The sequence below is a fragment of the Hemitrygon akajei genome, chromosome 4, assembly GCF_048418815.1.
Source record: "Hemitrygon akajei chromosome 4, sHemAka1.3, whole genome shotgun sequence".
Classification (NCBI taxonomy): Eukaryota; Metazoa; Chordata; class Chondrichthyes; order Myliobatiformes; family Dasyatidae; genus Hemitrygon; species Hemitrygon akajei.
In genome coordinates this window covers 153,292,698-153,312,961 of record NC_133127.1, presented here as the reverse complement: position 1 = coordinate 153,312,961, position 20,264 = coordinate 153,292,698, and the positions used below count along the sequence as shown (strand labels likewise).

The 20,264-nt window shown below is 38.0% G+C and overlaps 1 protein-coding gene across 1 annotated transcript in view; it reads right to left on the bottom strand.

Annotated features, from left to right (window-relative positions):
• Positions 1–20,264, bottom strand: part of atm (ATM serine/threonine kinase) — a 183,165-nt gene that overhangs the window by 55,413 nt on the left and 107,488 nt on the right. Inside the window, exons 48-57 of the mRNA XM_073043637.1 lie at positions 19,622–19,741; positions 19,013–19,218; positions 16,924–17,131; positions 15,110–15,223; positions 13,670–13,819; positions 12,007–12,145; positions 11,404–11,486; positions 8,563–8,703; positions 3,915–4,031; positions 1,501–1,650 (exon numbers count right to left, since the gene is read on the bottom strand). Of these exons, the coding sequence (XP_072899738.1) occupies positions 1,501–1,650; positions 3,915–4,031; positions 8,563–8,703; positions 11,404–11,486; positions 12,007–12,145; positions 13,670–13,819; positions 15,110–15,223; positions 16,924–17,131; positions 19,013–19,218; positions 19,622–19,741 (1,428 nt within the window). The remainder of the gene's footprint in view (positions 1–1,500; positions 1,651–3,914; positions 4,032–8,562; positions 8,704–11,403; positions 11,487–12,006; positions 12,146–13,669; positions 13,820–15,109; positions 15,224–16,923; positions 17,132–19,012; positions 19,219–19,621; positions 19,742–20,264) is intronic.

Below are 20,264 nucleotides of genomic sequence, written 5' to 3'. Positions count from 1 at the left end.
AAAGGCATTTGCTCGAGTCAGAATTAACAGGTATGTTATTACTAACATGTGTATAATTTGTTGTTTTGCAGCAGCAATACATAAAAATTATTATAAATTACAAAATATTAAACATAAATAATGTAAAAAGCAGGCAAAATAGTGAAGTAGTGTTCATGAACCATTCAGAAATCTGATGGCAGAGAAGAAACTTCCTAAAATGTTGGGTGTGCATCTTGTATCTCCTCCCTGATGGTAGTATTGAGAAGAGGCCACGTCCTGTGTGAGAATCCTTCATGATGGACGCTGCCTTCTTGAGGCATTGCCTTGTGAGGATGTCCTTGATGGTGTGGAAGGTAATGCCCATGATGGAGCTGGCTGAGTTTATAACCCTCCACAGCGTTTTCTGATCCAGTGAATTTGTGCTGTAATGTACTGTACTATTCTATGTTTTATACCAGACAGTGATGCAACCCGTCAGAATGCCCTCCACGGTACATCAGTAGAAATATGAAGGCAGAGGCGGTTCCGTCTATGTTACTGACTTCCTCAAAGTAGAAGGTCTCATCTGCGCAATGCCAAGAAATCTGCAGTACTGGAGAAGAATCCGTTCTTATCGTTACCTGAAAGTAAATCAGCTTAGTCCTCCCCTTTGTGAAGTGCTCAAATGGAAATCCTTCCTTTCCTCAAGACCTTCTATCCCAGTTGAGGCCCACACTTTTTTATTTTGTGTACTTTCAACTCCATGTGCAGCAGTGGCATTAAACATGATGATTTGCCTAATTTCTCTATGGATTTTTGCATATAGGGTATCACAGGCATAGTATCATACACTAGTAGCTAATGAATGGCACCATTGTAGTGCGTGCTATTATACCCCAGTGTATCAGAGCTTGGAGTTCAGTCCCAGTATCTGTTGTGTCTGTACGTCTTCCCTGTGGAACACGTGGTTTTCTCTGGTTGCTCGGGTTTCCTCCCACTGTCCAAAGACGCACCAGTTAGTAGCTAATTGGTCATTGTAAATTGTCCTGAGATTAGGTTAGGACTTGATCGGAGGTTGTCAGATGTTGCCAGGCAGTGCAGCTCAAAGCCTGGGAGGGGCCTATTCTGCTCCTATTTCTAAATAAAATGAGTATTGTTTAGTGGCTGATGGTACACTAATTCATTTCTGTGCTGTATATAAATGTATGATTTTTCCAGCCATGGTCTTTTGGACTACTTATACTAAACATATTTTTGTAGCTACTTTGATACTGGCATTGATCTTGATGGGTTAGGTCAGTTTATTCCCATCTTTTCCTTCTGAAGCCCTTGCTAATATGGGTGCCAGAGTTTTAGGAATTGGTGAAAAGCAATCCGATTGTGCATGTGTAGAAAACAGACCCAGTTTAATATTAAATACCTAAGACAGAGATACACCTGGATACATGACCAGTTCCATAAAATGTCCAAACTATGTTGGAATAGTGCAAAATACTTAAATAAAAGGTTTCTCAGAATCATCAACTTGTTGTAACTTACCGACATTTTTTTCCTGCATTCTAGGCTACTTGAGTCTTTTGGTCGATACCTCTTATGAGCTCCTTCATTTGGGTCAACCAGATATTCCCCAATGGGCATGGTTCCTGTACACCATTCAAGGATGCCACTTCTCTGAGAAAGAGGAATGACCTTCCCAAGAAGAAGGCAATACATTCAGATACATGACTTGTCACTATACTGCACGAGGATTACAGGTGGATCAGTCAGCAAAGAAATAAAATTCAAATCACTTTAAATTTAATTAAACTATTTTTTGTTTTAAATCTCTAAACATAAATGCATTAGAATTACTATTCCGAGGGCCATTTTTGGATATGACCAGTTTACTGGCCTGGAAATTGGTGATTTCAAATGAAATGATATAAATGATTTCAATATATGTAGTCAAATGCTGAAGTCCTTAACTAATTTGGTTACAAGGGAACACTGTACATATCAAGTCACTCTATGACTGAACTCTGCATGGAGTCCAGCGGTAACAATCCTGCATTTATATTGAGCAAACAGCTCTTGCAGCCTCTGCCAGATTTACAAGTTTAAGATTTCAATAAAGATACCAGGAATACAGGGAGGGAAAGGAAAAGGCAAATTCCTTTTCTCGAAAAAAGATTAAAAAATATTAAACAATCAAAATTAATTAATTACACCTGTTTATAACAAATTTTACTTTAAAATAACTAAAAATACATCTGTTAATTGCCCAGTTTACTTTTAATAGTGTGAGATGTTTCTGAGTATTAGTCACCATCAAAGGCATTAAAAACCACAGCTTTGATAGCTGCCTTATCTGGGGATATGGATGCTAGCTGTCTAGGCTTTGGAGAAGGCTTCTACAAAACTGTTGGAGACCCTGCTAATGAAGTCCTGGTTGTTTTATGCTAGCCAAATTAGACTTTCTGCATCTTGATCAAATGAATATGGACATAGGGCTATGTCAGTAAGATGTGTTCAAGTAATTAAGGGGCTTCAGTTCCCCTTCTGAAGATTGAATGTCCTGGGCTGATTAGCTGGCGCAAGTGCTAATACCGTCAGCTTCTAATTACTTTTATAGACCTTCCATGATCTACACAATGGAACCTTCTTTAGTTGAATGGAAGGGCACATTAATTTACTCCAGGATAGGAGAGGCTTTGGCCAAGGATTCCAGTATTTTATCAGGGGGCTGGCTTAAAAAATTACATTGAAAAATACCAAGTTGTACACATTTAGTTTATAAGAAATTATGGTGAAGGAAAGATGAACCTCTACACAATAGGTGTGCCATATGAAAATGATTAGGGTATGGTCAATCTAATGAAGGGTTTACAGCCAAATAATCTCAACCCTGAAAAAAATTGCTCCGGGGTTAATTTCTCCTTTTGCACAAAACCCAAACAGGACAAGAAAAAGTTGTGCATGCACCTAATTAGCTGAATGCCCATAACTGAATGGTGGGGGTGGGGTGGGGGAGAGGACAACAGAAAAGAATAGAGTAAGCAGGACTGCAAGCAGTGAATTTACTGAGATTAGCAGCTTGTGTTGATTGTGAAATTTGGAGTTGGGGAGGACGAGGAACAGGGTAGGGGAGGTTGAAGTCAAGAATGAAAATTTCAAAACTTGATACACTGGGGAACCAGCAAGAACAGGTCTAGGGACAGTTAATGGTAAAGGTCCATGGCATAAAAAAGGTTGAGGTCCTTTGCTGTAGATGATCAGGCAATGACCAGATAAGAAAGAATTGAACCATAAGTTCTAAACTGCTAAAGAAGTGTTGGAGGTGAAAATTGACGATTAAGTGCACTTTATTAAAAAGAAAAAGGTTGTGAATAATTATTTGGAGTATAATCAAAATAAGATGTCAGAAAGGAGAAGTCCAGAATGTGATTAAAAAAGCAGGACTGACAGACAGAGAACATTTTTGAAAGGGATTCAGTAAGGCGAACATAAAACTTAAGGATGCAATGAAAGTTCAGGGAAGTAACTTGGTGGCTAAGGAGAAAGAGAATGTGCACTTACTAAAACAAGTTATATTTATAATAGTTTATATTGTTTAAAAAAGAAATGGGAGGAACCTAGGTGACTGATGGCTCATTCATTGGTACTAACAATTTAATATCATCCAGCACGCCAGCTTTTGTGTCCTTAAATCCCTGGGATTTGAGTACAATAGTCTCATATGATATTCCAGTGCTGACTGAGGAAATACCACACTTATCTTCAGAAGATATATTAAGGTTATTCAGCTCTCTTGGGTAGATGTAAAAAATCCTATGGCATTAATTAAAAGAATAGGGAAGCAATGGTGGTATCCTGTATAATATTTTCTCCAAGCAACATCAATAAAGTCTTTTGCGATGTTCTGAAGGTACTAAATAAACAAGTACTTGCTTTATATCCACTTAAAATAGTTTTACCTTGTATGTGCGAATAGTTAGCTTTCGCTTTCTGGTTTCTGAATTCTTTTCCAAAAGTGAATTACACATCTGAAAAACCTGCTGCATTACTGCATCTTGTCGCAGATCATCCCGACCCTGGGGAAAATAGGAGCAATTTTTATTGCCAGGCTACAACACATCATTCCATCTCTTGTATCTAATTAATCCTATAACATTTTGCATTATATAATTTTAGTGCTTTTAATGGAGGAAATCACCCGATATAGTCATTGAGTCAAAGAGCAAATAAACAGGCTCTTTATACCATTCTATCTAGCTGGCCATCAAGTAAGTACTCATTGTAATTCTGCATTTTCTCCAGTCCAATCAATTCCTTCCCAAGTGTTGTAATTAGGCATACAATGCTCCAAGTGTGGCATAATCATAACTCTGGACAGCATTTATTTTTGAAATTGTTGCTTCCTCAGAATTTATTTGTGATTATGATAGACTGCTTGAAGCTGAACACAAATATAATTTCAGACTACTTGTATCACATAGAAATTTGGGGAAGCAAGAAATTAACTTTTATTGAATATAATGTGTTTAACTGCATAACGGTGTTGATCATTTGCTATAGTCAACTAAGCTAAAAGTGTTTTGTTGATGAATTTTGCTTGTACTCAGCGTCTGAGGCTTCTCACTTAAGTATTCAACAATAATCAGTAGCTTTGATGGATTCTAGTTGCCCTGATACCGTTTTTCCATGACCACAATATCCTGGTGAAACCTTTCACCATGCTCATCACTGACGGTGCCAAGATTTGCAGGGAAGAAGTCTAAATGGGAATGCAGAAAATTATTCTTTAATGACATGTTGCACTTCATGTTTTGTATGCTTGAAGCATGTTATCAACCAGCTGTACATAGTTTGGTGTTCTGTTGTTGCCAAGAAATTTTTCAATAATAACCATGAATGCCTCCCATGCGATTTCCTCCAGTCCCACTAGATGTTCTTTGAATTGCCTGTCACTGATGACCTGTTTGATTTGTGGGCCAATAAAAATGCCTTCCTTAATCCTGGCATCAGTTATTCTGGGAAACATCTGTCTCAAGGAAGTTTTTGTGTCTGGTGACAGGAGATTCCATCCTTGCAGCCTTCAACCCAGTAATTCTGCTTTTGCCTTTGACAAGCCCAGTGTCTCTGACCAGGTCACTTAATTCAGATTGAGTTATCAGATGAGGCTCACTTAACACAAAGGGTTCAAAATCTGTATCAGTATCAGTTTGTTTTCTATTCCTGGCTCGTAAATCATGGTATCTTCGTCTTCCTCCTCTAGACTCCTTATCTCTGGTGGCTTCAGTACTGGAAGACTGTCAGCTAGCGGCACAGGTCTAATGATTGAAGGGAGATTGGGGTATTCAAGGGTTTCCTTGTTTTTAGCAGAGAAACCAGACACAGTGGTCAGACAGGAGTAGCAGTCTCTGTCATATAATCCTTCTGTTCTCACCACATCATCGGGCTGGCGAACTGCACTGACCTCTGAGTAACTCTGATTTAACTCTAAGGTCAACAGCGCAAGTTGCACAACAAATGTGGCGCTTTGTCTCAGTCGTCAACTTCATACCCAAAGCAGAGCTCATACGCTTTCTTAAGAGTCATGCTCCATCTTTGAAATTTAAGCGTGCACTTGCCACAAATATAACATGCTGTTGAAACACTGGTGAGAAATTTTGCTACCACAAATACTCCTGAAAATACGATGTTACTTTATTATAATGAATACACACAATATGTTATGCATATAGAGCATGTGTGTGTGTGTGATGCTTTTTTTTTCTTTTTTTCTGTTTTTTTAATTAGTTTTTCCATACATTTTACAAATTAAAAAACCCCAAATCACAATGAGGAACATTAATACAGTGCAGTGTGTGATGCTTTTAAAGCCATTCTAAAACATGTCCTGCCATGCAGCATCTGCACTGCCTAAGTATGCCCAGGCATTTCTGGACAAGATAATTAATTTTTTGGCTTACATTGTGGGCAATATTTTAATTGACTTGATTTATGAATTGAAATAACATGTATAGGCAATTTCAAGTAAATAGCACGTGAGAGGGTAATTTCATGGTCAGTTTCATGATCAGCAGTCCAAAATCCATAAGATACACCCAAAAGTATTTAGGAAGCAAAATATTTGTTGTCCAGTGTAATCAATGTTTTGAAGTTGCAACATAACATTGCAACTCTTATACTCTATGCCTCAATCTATGAAGGCAAACATGCCCTCTTCATCGGATTATTCACCCTTGGAGCCCTAGTTCTCTGGGTTCGTCAAAATTCCTTCGTGACCCATCATTTACAATATGTATCTTATCCCTATTTGACTTCCCAAAATGCACCAGCTCATACAAGTCTGGATTAAATTCCATCAGCTACTCTTCTGCTCAACTTTCCAAATGATCTATATCCTGCAGTAGCCTAAGACAACCTTCTTCACAACTCACACCATCAACCACAAACTTACTAATCATAATTCCTACATACACATCCATGTCATTGATATACACTCAGTAGTCACTTTATTAGGTATGGAAATGGAACCTGGTTGGTCCTGTGCTGCTGTGGCCCCATCTATTTCAAGGTTCGGCATTTTATGCATTCAGAGATGCTCTTCTGCACACAACTGTTGTAATGCGTGGTTACTTGAGTTACTGTTGTCTGCTTGTCAGCTTGAACTATTCTGTCCATTCTCAACTAATCTCTCTCATTAACAAGGCATTTTTGTCCACAGAACTGGATGTTTCTTGTTTTTCACACCATTCTCTGTGAATACTAGACGTGTGAAAATCTTAGGAGATCAGCAGTTTCTGAGATACTCAAACCACCCTGCCTGGCACCAACAATCAATCCAAGGTCAAAGTCACTTAGATATCGCTTCCCTATTCTCATGTTTGGTCTGGACAACAAATGAATCTGTTGACCATGTCTGCATGCTTTTATGCATTGGGTTGCTGCTATTTAACTGGCTGATTAGATATCTGCATTAATGAGCTGGTGTATAGATGTATGTAATAAAGTGGCTACTGAGTGTACATCACAAACTGGAAAGGACTCAACATTGACCCTTATGGTATACCACTTGTCAGATTTCCAATCGGAACATCCTTCTACCATTACCCTCTGACTCCTATCTCCAAAGAAATTTTGGATTAAGTTATGCAACTCATGCCAAAGGACAGTTTCACCTAATGGTTACGTGTTTCCAACACTTATAGTCTTAATTCTAACAACATTTGAGAATTAATGCTATAGAGTATGAGGAGAAAAGCTGCAAAGGCCCAAAAGTTGAAAGGAAAGAAAATTTAAGAAATCATATAGTCATGGAGTTGTATAGCACAGAAATGGCCTTTGCAGTCTACCATATCTATGCTGATCATCATACCTTTCTATACGAATCCTACTGCCTGCATCAATTCCATGCCCTTCTATGTCTTTTCATTCAAGTTCCTCCTCTGATGCCTTATAAATGTTGTTACAGTCTCTGCCTCCTATGGCAGTTCATTCTAAATACCAACTACTTTGTGTGTGTAACAATCTTTCCCTCAGATCCCCTTTAATTCTCCTCTCTCTAGTTTTAGTCAGCTCTATATAGGAAACAAATTCTCGCTATATCTATTTCTCATAATTTTATCACTTTTCTCATGTCACATCTCAGCCTCTTTTGTTTTTGGAAATCATGGAAAAAATGGGGAGTAACTGTTGAGATTGCATCCTCTGAACAGGCAAGCATGTACATATTCTAGGGCATGTTGGACTCTAATGCAGCATTAGGCATTTATGTCAACAAAGACAGTTTGATCATTTCAATGGATGAATGGATAGTTTTGCTTTAGGTGAAGTTATAAAGAATGCACACTTTTATGTATTATTACCAAATACCAATACATTCCAAAGGCCTATGTGTAAGTTTGTGTAAAGCCAAGAAACCTTCTAGCTGACTTTAACATTAGAATCACTTTAGAATTTATTGGTTTTCTGCTTGCAACTGGCCATTTTCAGAGGCTGACTAGATTTTCTAGGGCTCAGGACATTGAAGGAAGGCTGGCTGGCTCAAGGTGGGAATGCCTGAAGTAGGATATAGTCATCCAGTGCTGGAGAAGGACTTAGCTTGATCTGTAGTTATAGAGTCCTGCAAATCTATTGTGCACCAGTTAAGCATAAACTGAGTCTCATTTAAATACCAAACACGAGGAAATCTGCAGATGCTGGAAATTCAAACAACACACGCAAAATGCTGGCGGAACACAGCAGGCCAGGCAGCATCTATAAGGAGAAGCACTGTCGACTGACGAAGGGTCTCGGTCTGAAATATCGACAGTGCTTCTCCTTATAGATACTGCCTGGCCTGCTGTGTTCCACCAGTACTTTGTGTGTCTCATTTAAATACTATTATTTCTGGCCTGGTTTTTCCAATGCAAGCAACTCATTTGATTCAAAACTTGCTGTATTTAAACTGAAAATTAATGCACTTAAGATGAGCTTGGGACAAGTTTCAATTTTACCAAACCATATTTAACTTACACTTAACAAATAAGCCTTTACGCATTCATAAGCTGGAGTTGCTGGTTCAAAGTTAATTAATTTCACAAATAAAATTTCTTGTTTCCTTCAACTGCAAATTACCTTGACTAGCTGCCTTCTCTCTTTCCCATCAGACCCAACACAATCAATGATTTTTGGAAGGTTCACTCCTCCTGCTAATCGAAACTGAGATTTGAATGATTTCACAGTTATCAGATTTTCATACTTGCCAGATGGATCAACCTGAAAGCAGAACAACACGAAGTTATGAATTAGTACTGGAAAACCACATAAGTAATTTGATTAATATGGAGCTGCACTCAAGATGCTTTCAACTCCTAGTTGATGACTTTCCCAATAAGATTCATTCAATTTTCTTCATTTTTATGGGTTTTAAACATCACTAGCAAGCATCTCTTCTCTATCACTAATTGTCCTTGAGAAAGTGGCGGTGGATGGCTTTCTAAATTTCTGCAACCATTCTGGTGAATGGCAGTACCACATTGCTGCTCCAGTAATGTGTCATCAGTAACAGATGGTGGTGTTTTCATGAAGCTGCTTCCTTTATGTTTCTCACTAATTGAGATCATGGATCTGGGAGGCAGTTAAAATAGGCTCAGTAAATAATTACAGAACATTCTGTAGAACATTTTTTGGCAAAAATGGTACTGCTACTTATTCGTCAATGCCTAAATGTTTTTCCACTTGTAGGTGTGGAATGCTTCTTTGCTAGAGTTGCAAGTAAGTTTAAATATTATGTAGTCTTCAACAACCAGACTTTATGAAAGAAGGAAGGTCATTTGCAAAGCAGCCAAACGTGATTAGGCTTTTAATGACTCATGCTATGATGTCTTGGATCAATTAACCTCCAACAAATACAACCATTTCCTTTCTGCCATGATATTAACCCAACCAATGGACTGTTTCCCCTTGATGACCATTGACTTTAATATTATGAGTCTGTCTTGATGACACCTTTAGTCAAATGCCATCTTGATGTCAGGGACAGTCGTTCTCACCCTACCCTGGAAATCAAGCCTATATGGTATGGAGGCATGTGGTCCTATCAAGACACAAACTGAACACTGGTGAGCAGATTATTAGGGAGTAGGTGACCCCAGACAGCAATGTTGACAATTCCTTCCATCAGTTGCTAATATTTGACAGAAGGCTGACTGTACAATACCAAGTTGAATTGGATATGTACTGTTTTATTGGAAAAAAGTTGGATAATTTTTCACTGTTCTAGAGCATAGGTCTTCAGCACTATAGTTGAGATATTGTGTATTCGGTCTCATTGCCTTTTTGTCTTTAACGCTCAGTCCTTTCTTAATTATCCATATGTGAAACAAATTGGTTGAATGGGCCCCATGATGGTTGGAACATAAGGAGGAAGTAATGATGGAATATCCATTTTGCAAAGTTGTTTGAATGTGGCTATAAATGCTTTAAATGTTTCAACTACAGGCCTCTCAAGTTATGAAGCCCAACTCACACACAACCCATATAAAGAGAGCAGACTCACCTGCTCACTCACTGAGTTAGTGAGACCAGCCAACAGATGTCCTTTCGCTCCTGCTCACTCTCCTGTCATGGTGTTTCTGTGATCCTTTCTAACACAGTTTTTTTTTCATTTCCAACTTACAGAGTTTAGTTATGAACTATTCTGAGGAATGGGGCCATCTTGTAATTTGTCTCTCCCTGTATACCATTCTGATGATACGGTTCACTGTCACTTTCTCAAAGATACATATATTAGCCAGTAAGTGCTTGTCTTGACTCTTGTGTAATGTTGTAAAAGAATAAAATAACTGAGCATAAAAATGTCAGAGTGATACTACAGAGTAGTATCAAGGGAGTGTTGCAATGTTTTAAATGTTGCCTTTGTGATGATATGTTAAACTGGGACTTTCTCAATGAAGAGCTAAATAATTATTTCTAGTGTCCTAACCAGTATTTCAATATCTATCTTTCTTTCAACATCACTATTAGGTCATTATAACAGTAGCTCAGTTTTCCTTCAGTAACTGCCAGATTAGGATAAGATTTAGGATACCCACTTAAGCATGACTAAAAGCAGCAATCCTCAGCATTCTGATTGACGGTACCCAATTGTGGCTCAGGGCAGGGAGAGAAGGCACACAGAAATGCCTAATTACTATCCGGCAGAAGATGCCTGGAGCTTCACAGAAGCCAGCAAATCCATGTGTGCCACAGTCATTGTAACCATGTTCTTACACTGGAGTCCTCATGAAACACAACAATGGAATGTTAGCTTTGCAGGAGACTTGCTGTTGAATTTGCATCCATCTTAATGGCAATAAACATAAATTGTCTTGGAAAGTTTTGGAGGCTTGTGAATCTTAGAGGCAGTTTTGATAAACAGTGAGCATGGGGTTATGGTTTAGCAAGGCTTGCAATTAACATTTCAAAGAATCTGCACTTTGCAATATTTTAGCTCTGAGCTAGCTTCGTGAAGGAAATTGCCTTTAGAAGATTACTCACCGTAAGTGAGGGGCCAAAGGGTAGCTTCACTAGAGAGCAGACCAAATATAAGGATGCAAAGGTAATTCAGAACACTTTGCAGTACTTTCACTCATTTTGTTCATTGAGTTATCTTTTTTAGCATACCTGATTGAACAAACTATGAAAGAATGATCTCATATTTTGTCCAATGAAATATCCTGAAAGAGGTACAAAGAAACAAAGCATTCCTTCCAGTAAGCAGGAAATGCTGTAAAGGATTCAAGACAGGGAAAAATCTGAACTACGCCTCTAATGTCTATTTTAAAGTCAAACTGTGATTTATTAATTTAATATGGTAATATGAAACAATTAAAAAATCTTTTATTATAATTCCATTTTAGTGAGACTTGGAGTGAAAGGAAATCTTACATGGACCCTGCACAAATTGTGGGGCAGAATCACTATTAATGAGCTTACCTTGATTTCCATGGTTGGAATAACAACATCATCCAGATCCTTTATTTTGGTGATAGGTTGTGCTGCAGGAATGTCAATGGCCTCTATAATTGGGAAAAAAATCAAAAAGCTATTGGCACACAGAAATAATTAATTAATTTTAAAGTAAACCACTGAGAAAGATTGGGAATCATGAAATAACGATGTAAAGAGTGTCATGCCAATTCTTCTCAATATTTTGTTTAACCACCAAAGATTTGAGCATCTGAGGATCTCCCCTGTTCCTTCTCCTAAACAGGTAGCTTGACAGACCACACTAAAATTTAAGAATGGTTTTAGGAAGTGAAATATATAAATATTATCTATCTAGCTTTCTCACAGCACCAGGGAGAAGGCAGTAGTGGTACTGTCATATGTAAAAACCAATATTACTTAGGAGAGGAGCAATAAAAAAAGCAAAACCAGCCTGATTGGGACTGGAAGACAAACCACATTTCAAACCCATACTGAATTTTCAGAAAAGCAATTTTCCTTTCTCATATTGTTGACTTCCTTACATACTTTTAAACTTGCATCATACATGGGCTGGTAAATAATGAACTGAGGAACTTGATGAATACTTACTTCTTTCTGTTTTCCATTTACTTGCATCCATATTTGCAAGTGTGATTAAAGCATCACATAATCTCTCAATGTCCTTGATCATTTTAGCTTTAGATTTTTGGATTGTATTTATTATATTTCTGGCAGCATCCATTCTTTCCTAAAGCAAGTAACACAGCACTCTTCAGATGATTTGAAAGGTTTGCTATATTCTCAAATGATTCAGAATTGTACTTTTGTTTGTAAAAGATAACTTTAACAGTGGGGGGGGGGGGGGGGGGGAAGGGGATGTGGAAATCAACCAGATATCAGACCTACATCAAAAGCCTTTAAAGTAATCAGTGAATGACGGCATGGCATGACAATGTGAAATGTGTATCCTTTTGCATGTACAATGTTGCAACATTCCAGACATCTGGAGTCAATGCATCTGTGAAGCTGAAGACTTCTTGGATAACCTATAGAGGGTGGTCACACAGCAGCTTAAGCAGACAGGGAAAGAATGGGTGATCACCAGGTAGAATAAGAAAAGCATGTAGGTAGTCCAGGAATTCATGGTACAGAAATTGAGTGAGACTGGGTGAAGCTAAGAAGCTTTGATGGGACAGATCCCTTCTTCTTCAGGCCCTTTCCTCTTCCACCTATAATTCCCCCCCCCCCCCCCCAACTTACTTCATCCCACCTTTCCCTTCACCTGGCTTCACCTATCACCTGTCACCTTGTACTACTTCCTCTCCTCACCTTCTTATTCTTGATTCTGCCCCCTTCCTTTCCAGTCCAGCTGAGAGGTCACAGACCATAATGTCAACTGTTTATTCCTCTCCATAGATGCTGCCTGACTTGCTGAGTTCCTCCAGCATTTTGTGTGTGTTGCTCTTGATGGGATAGCTTTCCGAATAGTAGTTGTAATATCAATGTTACCTAAATAAGCTGAGGCACCAATCACAATATTTTCACATTTTTAGGATAACATGTATTTAAGTGGAAATTTGAGGATGCAGAGTCTTTAATAGTATATAGATAAGCTGAGTGGCAACTGAAGTAAACGGAGAAAAATGTGAAGCGAAAGAAGCAGAAATACTGATTTTTTTAAAATACTGAGAGACTGGGAGATGTAGATATTCAAAGATACCTGGATGACCTTGTATGCAAGTTACTGATAGCTAATATGAGGGGTGCAGCAGGTAAATTAGGAAAGCAGATGATATGCTGGTCATTAATACAATACACATTATTCTTTAACCATCAGCACTCAAACAGTCAAAGGTACCATGCTGGGTAAACTTGCCTGCTGCGTTTACCAAGGAACAATAACTATATTGAAAACTAAATCAATAGCAATGGAACAATAAGATGTTCCAAAGACACAGAAATTACCTATAAATTTATATTTTTCTTCCTTTGAGGAAGAACTGAGAGGAACCACTGTTGTATAAAAGCACAAGCACAGCTTCTAATGACATTTCTAACTATCTGGACATGATGAAGTTTATGGATGTGTTATCAGTTCTGTCACAGAGTCATGCAGAATGGAAACAGATGAGCCATTCGGCCCAACTCGCTTATATTGATCGTGTTGCCCAGTGAGCCCTGGAGTATTATCATATAACTCTGCAAAGAGTTGAGCAACCTACAATGGGAGGGTAATTTGGTTCTGATTATTCATCTTAATTTACCAACAAACCTGATCCAAGTGAGGCATCTCCTTTTTTATATGTTTCCCTCTCTTCAGTACATCAGGTTTCCCTAGAACATCATCTTTGTTTGCATTCGATAAGGCCAAAATGACAAACAGTGTATGATGAGGATGATCCAATGATGTTTTTTCAATTAGCTGTAAGGTAGTGATAAAGCAAAATTATAATCATACACTACATTATTATTTATGAAGGAAACATATACACTTGTGCTTTTACAAATAACTCATTATGCATTACTCTTCTAAAACAAATACATTATCTATTCCTTTGCCCTCTGTAAAAGCAATTCCTCTGTCCTTTTTCAGACCTTCTCTGAATCACAACTATCATTTTTCTCCACAATGATCTACTAATGTAATTATGGATGACAGGTTCAAATTTCAACGTCATTGTGATATACAAATAACTTGGATGAAAATATAGATGGTTGGTTAGAAAGGTTTCAGGTGACATAAAATTGATGGAGCCTTAGAAAGTTGTCAACGGACACTGCAGGATATAAAGATATGGACAGAGAAAGGCAAGCAGGTGGGATTTAATCTGGGCAAGTGTGAAGTGTTGCACTTTGGGAGATCAAATGGGGAAGCAAAACTAAAAATAAACCATGGTTGACAAGACTCCTTGGAGCATTGATATATAGAGGGATTTTATGGTCCTAATCCACAGGTCCCTGAAAGTCCTAACACAAATGGGTAAGGTGGTAAAGGTGGTGTAGGGCATGCCTACCTTCATCAGTAGTGGTACTGAGCATAAGACTCAGGAAGTCACACTACAGATGTATAAAACTTTGGTTAGATCTTATTTGGAGTACTGTGTCGAGTTCTGACCGCTCCATTACTGGAAGGATGTAGAGGCTTTGGAAAGGGTGCAGAAGAGGTTTACAAGGATGCTCTCCAGAATAGAGTATTAGCTATAAGGAAACATTGGACAAATTTGCATCGCTTTCTCTGGACATCAGAGGTGAGATGGGAAGAAAAGTTTAAAGATGACGTGTAGGAAAATTTTTTGCAGAGTGGTAAGTGCCTGAAATAGGCTAGCAGTGTGGCTGTGGAAGCAGACACAATAGTGGCAATTAAGAGGCATTTAGACAGAAATATGAACACAGGAAATCACATAAAAGCAGATAAGCTTAGTTTAATTTGGCATCGTAGCTGGCACAGATATAATGGGTTCAAAGGCCTGTTTCTGTGCTGTGCTCTTTAAAGTTCCCCTTTTTTATATATTCCTCATCAACACTAGGTTTCTCAAGAATGGCATCCTTGCTTTATTATATAATGTTAAATAACAGTGTCCATGAATTTATTAGAGATGTATCGGTCTGCCGGAAATAATAATCTTACTCAGATAAGATTTTGGACACCCCTGCATACATTCCTTGGCCACATTATGTCACATTATGTCATCTGCATTCAAAACCAGAGTACCTTGTTTAATACTTCATGAAATCTTTGCCCTCCTGCCATCTTTGTTCCCATTCGAGCAGCCAGCTGGTACATTAAAGGTAAAAACTTGTAAGATGGAATCTTTTCTACACCTTTCTGTTAAAATAGTCAAAGAAAGAAGATTCTTTTTAGCTCTTTTTGCAACACAAACCTGTATTTGGACAAGCATTTTGTTTTTAGCATGTAAGTTTTTTTTAGTGATCATCTTGCTTATATTAAATTTCCTTCCCAGGAAGGTGAACTTTACTGAGTGGTAGGTGGACCAAGTCATAAGAAAATGTATGGAACAGAAACATGTGGCAGGTTTTTCAGCCTAAATGGTTTAAAGCTTTCTTATATTATTAATCAGCTGTGTACAGAATATTCAGGTAAGCAATAAAGGCAGTACAATGCAGGTTAATTACAACTCTTTAACTTAAAACAAAACAGAAAACATTTCACATCAATGACCTTTCACAACAACAAAATAGGAGTGGGCCCATCAGGTCCTTCAAGCCTGCTCAGTCGTTTAATATGATCATGGCTGATCTATGCTGGCCTCAACTACTCTTCCATGCCTTTCCTCTATATCCATCTATTCCTCATCCATCAAAAGTTTATTTACCTCCACTTTAAATACTTCTACAGTATTTCCTGATCACAATCTGATGAAAGGTCATTAACCTGAAATGCACTATTCTCCCACCACGTTTGCTGTCTCAAGTGCTAAGAATTTCCAGCATTTTATCTTCATTTTAAATATACAAGTATATCTAGGAAATGTTTACATCCAAAGTTATATTTACTATCTTTTAATAGGTTAAACCAGGGGTGTCAAACTCATTTTAGGTCACGGGCCGGATTGAGCAAAATGCAGCTTCATGCGGGCCGGATCAGTCAGACGCGTGCGAACGCAGCTTTCATTGCCTCCGTTTTTTCAGCCTGTTCTCATGTGTCTCAGTCTCTGCTATAACTACAAAATGTTTCACTTTACAAATTCCGTTTCTTATGAAGAAGACTGCCGAGCAAGACTGCTGAATAAACACTAAAAACCCTGAAAACCTGGTACCTGAATAAACTCAGCATTAGCCATATCATATGCCATAGGCGCTTCGATTACTGGGGCCAGCTTTAATAGTAATTAGATATTATCTCGCGGGCCAAAGATAATTCCACCGCGGGCCGGATTTGGCCCGCGGGCCTTGAGTTTGACATATATGGGTTAAACCATTGACTTACGAGGAATTGTTAAATCTAACCAATTTCTTTTCTGACTTTTAGCCTACGTGAGCTCTTGGGTTCATACTATAACATGATTCTTCCCCTCATTAACAGCAGTTAAAAATATGAGAAATCCAGTTTATTAAAATCAAGTAATGAAAATCAATATTATCTAGTTTCCCCAACATAAGCCATTCAACACAAAAAGTTAAAATGTAACCTGGCTGTGGAGGATCCAAATCCTGTTTGGTATCCAATGGCTTCAACAGGGTAGTTTAGGTATGGGATCAAGGGTGAGAAACAGAAATGATTTACTCTCCTGACCCCCCATCAAATAATTTTGCCTGCAGCCAGTGCTGATACATGAACATATAAAGAGACCGCTTTGGTGAGGTATTGTCAACAAAGATAATGTTCAGAAGAGAAAATATGATGATATAAATTAGGTAAGAGGGATATAAACTATTTAGATTGACCTAGTTATAAATAAAGATGAGCAAATATGAAATGAAGACAGAAATATTACATTTTCTGAAAATACAGTTTTTTAAACTTCAAACAACTTATTAGAACTCATAATAATCACCAGATATTACCTTAATCATTTCATTCACTTCTGGAACACCCGAATTTTCAAGCCACAAGGAGCAGAGTCTAAAGATTCGCATGTCATGTTCCTCACCGCTCTGTAAGCAGTTGATGTAGTTCTCCACTGCTTTACACAAAAACTGTTTGCGATCATCTTGCAATGCGCACATTGCTTGTTCATCTAATTCACATTCCCGCTGAACCTTCACTACATATCTAGTCAACAGAATATATTTATAGAATCCGTTAAAATCTATTGAGGAATGTTATTATCCTTCAACCAATCAGTTTTATTCCAGGCACTTTATTTTGTTTCAACCATTATACATGTAGAATAAGCAATGCCAGACAATTCCAACAACATACATCACTGTGGTTTCTCTGCCCCTATTATGGAGAAAATCATAACTGCTTATGTGTTATTCAATGTCTCCATATTTTTACTGAACTAGCTTTAGGCAAGTACTGACCCCAGTTTCTACTCCCATCTTAGAATAGATATTGAATCAGACTTATTAGTGTTCATGGAACTTTTCCAATTTATTTTGTAATGTAAAAGTAAAAAGTAAAAGTCTAGTTTATTGTCATATACACATATGAATATTTGCAGAAGAATGAACACGAACTAGAAAAAAGTCTGTTGTAGTGCAAAGTGGTCATAGTGTTGCTATACCACTCAGAATGGAAGCATGGTTTACACTGAATTAGTTAACAAATTTTAATATAACTAACTAATGGGCAGCTGTGTTCCAATGGAAGTACAATTTCTATAAATGTCATTCAACTTTTTAATAAATTAATAACCTTGTAATGAAATGAAGATGGAACAATGTGTTCAAATGCAAATGTTTAGAATATGTGAGAATACTGTACTTGGGCTACAGTTCAGCATTCAACACCATAATTCCATCCAGGCTTGACAAGAACCTCAGAGACCTCAGCCCTGTGCAGCTGGATCTTGGACTTCCTGTCAGACTGCCATCAGGTTGTAAGAGTGGGTTTCCTCACCTCCAACTCTCTGACTCGCAATACAAGAGCTCTTCAAGGCTGTGTACTGAGTCCCCTCCTTTACTCCCTGTATACCCATGACTGTATCGCCACCCACAACTCCAATTTACTAATTAAATTTCCCGATGACACTATATTGATTGGCCTTATCTCAAACAATAATGAGGTGACCTACAAGGAAGAAATCATGTCTCTAACACAGTGTTGTCAAAACAATCTCTCCCTCAATGTCGCAAAAACAAAGGAGCTGGTTACTGATCACAGGAGGAATGGAGATGGGTTAACCCCTATTGACATCAATGCATCTGGGGTTGAGAGGGTGAACAGCTTCAAGTTCCTCGGCATCTACATCACTGAGGACCTCAAGTGGTCTGTACAACCAGCTGTGTGGTGAAAAAGGCACAACAGCACCTCTTTCCCCTAAGATGTTTGAGGAAGTTTGGTATGGGTCCCCAAATCCTAAGAGCTTTCTACAGGGGCACAACTGAGAGCATCCTGACTGGCTGCATCACTGCCTGGTATGGGAACTGTACCTCTCTTAATTGCAGGACTCTGCGGAGTGGTACGGACAGCCCAGCGCATCTGTAGCTGTGAACTTTCCATGATTCAGGACATTTACAAGGACAGGTGTGTAAAAAGGGCCCGTAGGATCATCCAGGACCCAAGCCATCCCAATGCACTCCAGGACAGCTTCTTCCACCAGGTCATCAAACTAACGAACTCACACTGATTTAAGTGTACTCTATATTACATTGACTGTTCTATTTATTAGATTACTATGATTACACATTGCACATTTAGATGGAGACATAACGTAAAGATTTTTACTCCTCATGTATATGAAGGATTTAAGAAATAAAGTCAATTCAATTGAAATAAAGTCAATTCAATTGAAATAAAGTCAATTCAATTGAAATAAAGTCAATTCAGTAACGTAGAAGAGACCATGACCCATCATTGGAGAGCATGCAATAGTCAAAAACAATAATGGCAATAATGTTGTGTTTAAACATGGAGGGTTATAAATGGTACCATAATGTTAAGTATTTACATAAATTACTTTTATTATGAAGTTTTACACCCGATTACCTGTTGACCTGAAATTTATGTTCCTTGATCAAATGGATTTCTGTTTTCGCATTCTTGAGAAGTGCACGCTTGTTTTCAAACTCGGATGACTTCATATAATTGTCGATACTCTGGTACTGTGCATCTGAGAATCGTGCCAAGGATAAGAATGCCTCTATCTTCCCACTGTGAACTAAGCTATTATGTTCAATGCTAAGAGTCGCAGCCTGAAAGAACAAACATCAATTGTCCAACACTCATGCTATTTCACAAGCTGACATCAAAATGATTAAATTCTATTTTAAAACTGTCAGGTCCATTTGTAGAGAAAGCTGCAAAGATGATTAATAATTTCACTGAACATCACATTTAATAGGTTAAAGAAGCCCCTTTGGATGACTGACATCTTAGGAGTTTGCATTCAGAAATGGAGACATCAAACATAATGAGATGTCTTATTATTGTAATAACTTATGACATTCATGTTACTAATGTTGGTATTTATAATAGGAAACTAAGAGCAAGGCTCGACACTTTATACTATATACTGTATAATAAAAGTAAAAAGCCTATTGTTTCCCAAAGAGCTTAGCACAGTACACAAGTTGTTGTTCATTTAACCCCGCTTACTTTCTCTAAATATTTCTGCATGATGGTGCCAGGACTTTCCAAACATGTTTCTGCCAACCAGGTTCCACAGAGTCTAAGGCATTCAATATAGAGCGGCACTAATTCTTTGTTGTTTGTTCCCTAAGGAGGTAAATGTAGAAGAGTAAGTGGAAAAATTATAAAACATCAGGATTATAAAATTGAGGCCACAAGCTTAATGCCATGGAAAATATCAAATGACAGGGACTATCAACTTGGTTTATTATATGACTTCAATATTTCTGAATATCTTTGCCTTCTCTACACAACAATGACTTGGAGTACAAATACATAGCTCACTGAAAGAGGAGTCACAGGTAATCAGGGTGGCGAAAAGAAGTCTTTTGGCATATCTGCCTTCAATAACTCAAGGCATTGAGTAGAAAAGTTGGGAGGTCATGGTGCAGTTGTACAGGGTGTGGATAAGGCCACACGTGTTGTGTGCAGTTTTGGTCACCCTGCTATAGGAAAGATGTTATTAAATTGGAAGGAGCACACAAGGGTACTGCTAGGACTTAAGAGACTGAGTTATAGGCAGCTAAAATCTTTATTCTTTAGAGCATAGAACACTGAGAATGATCATACAGAGGTGCATAAAATCATGTGGGGTATAGATAGGGTGCAT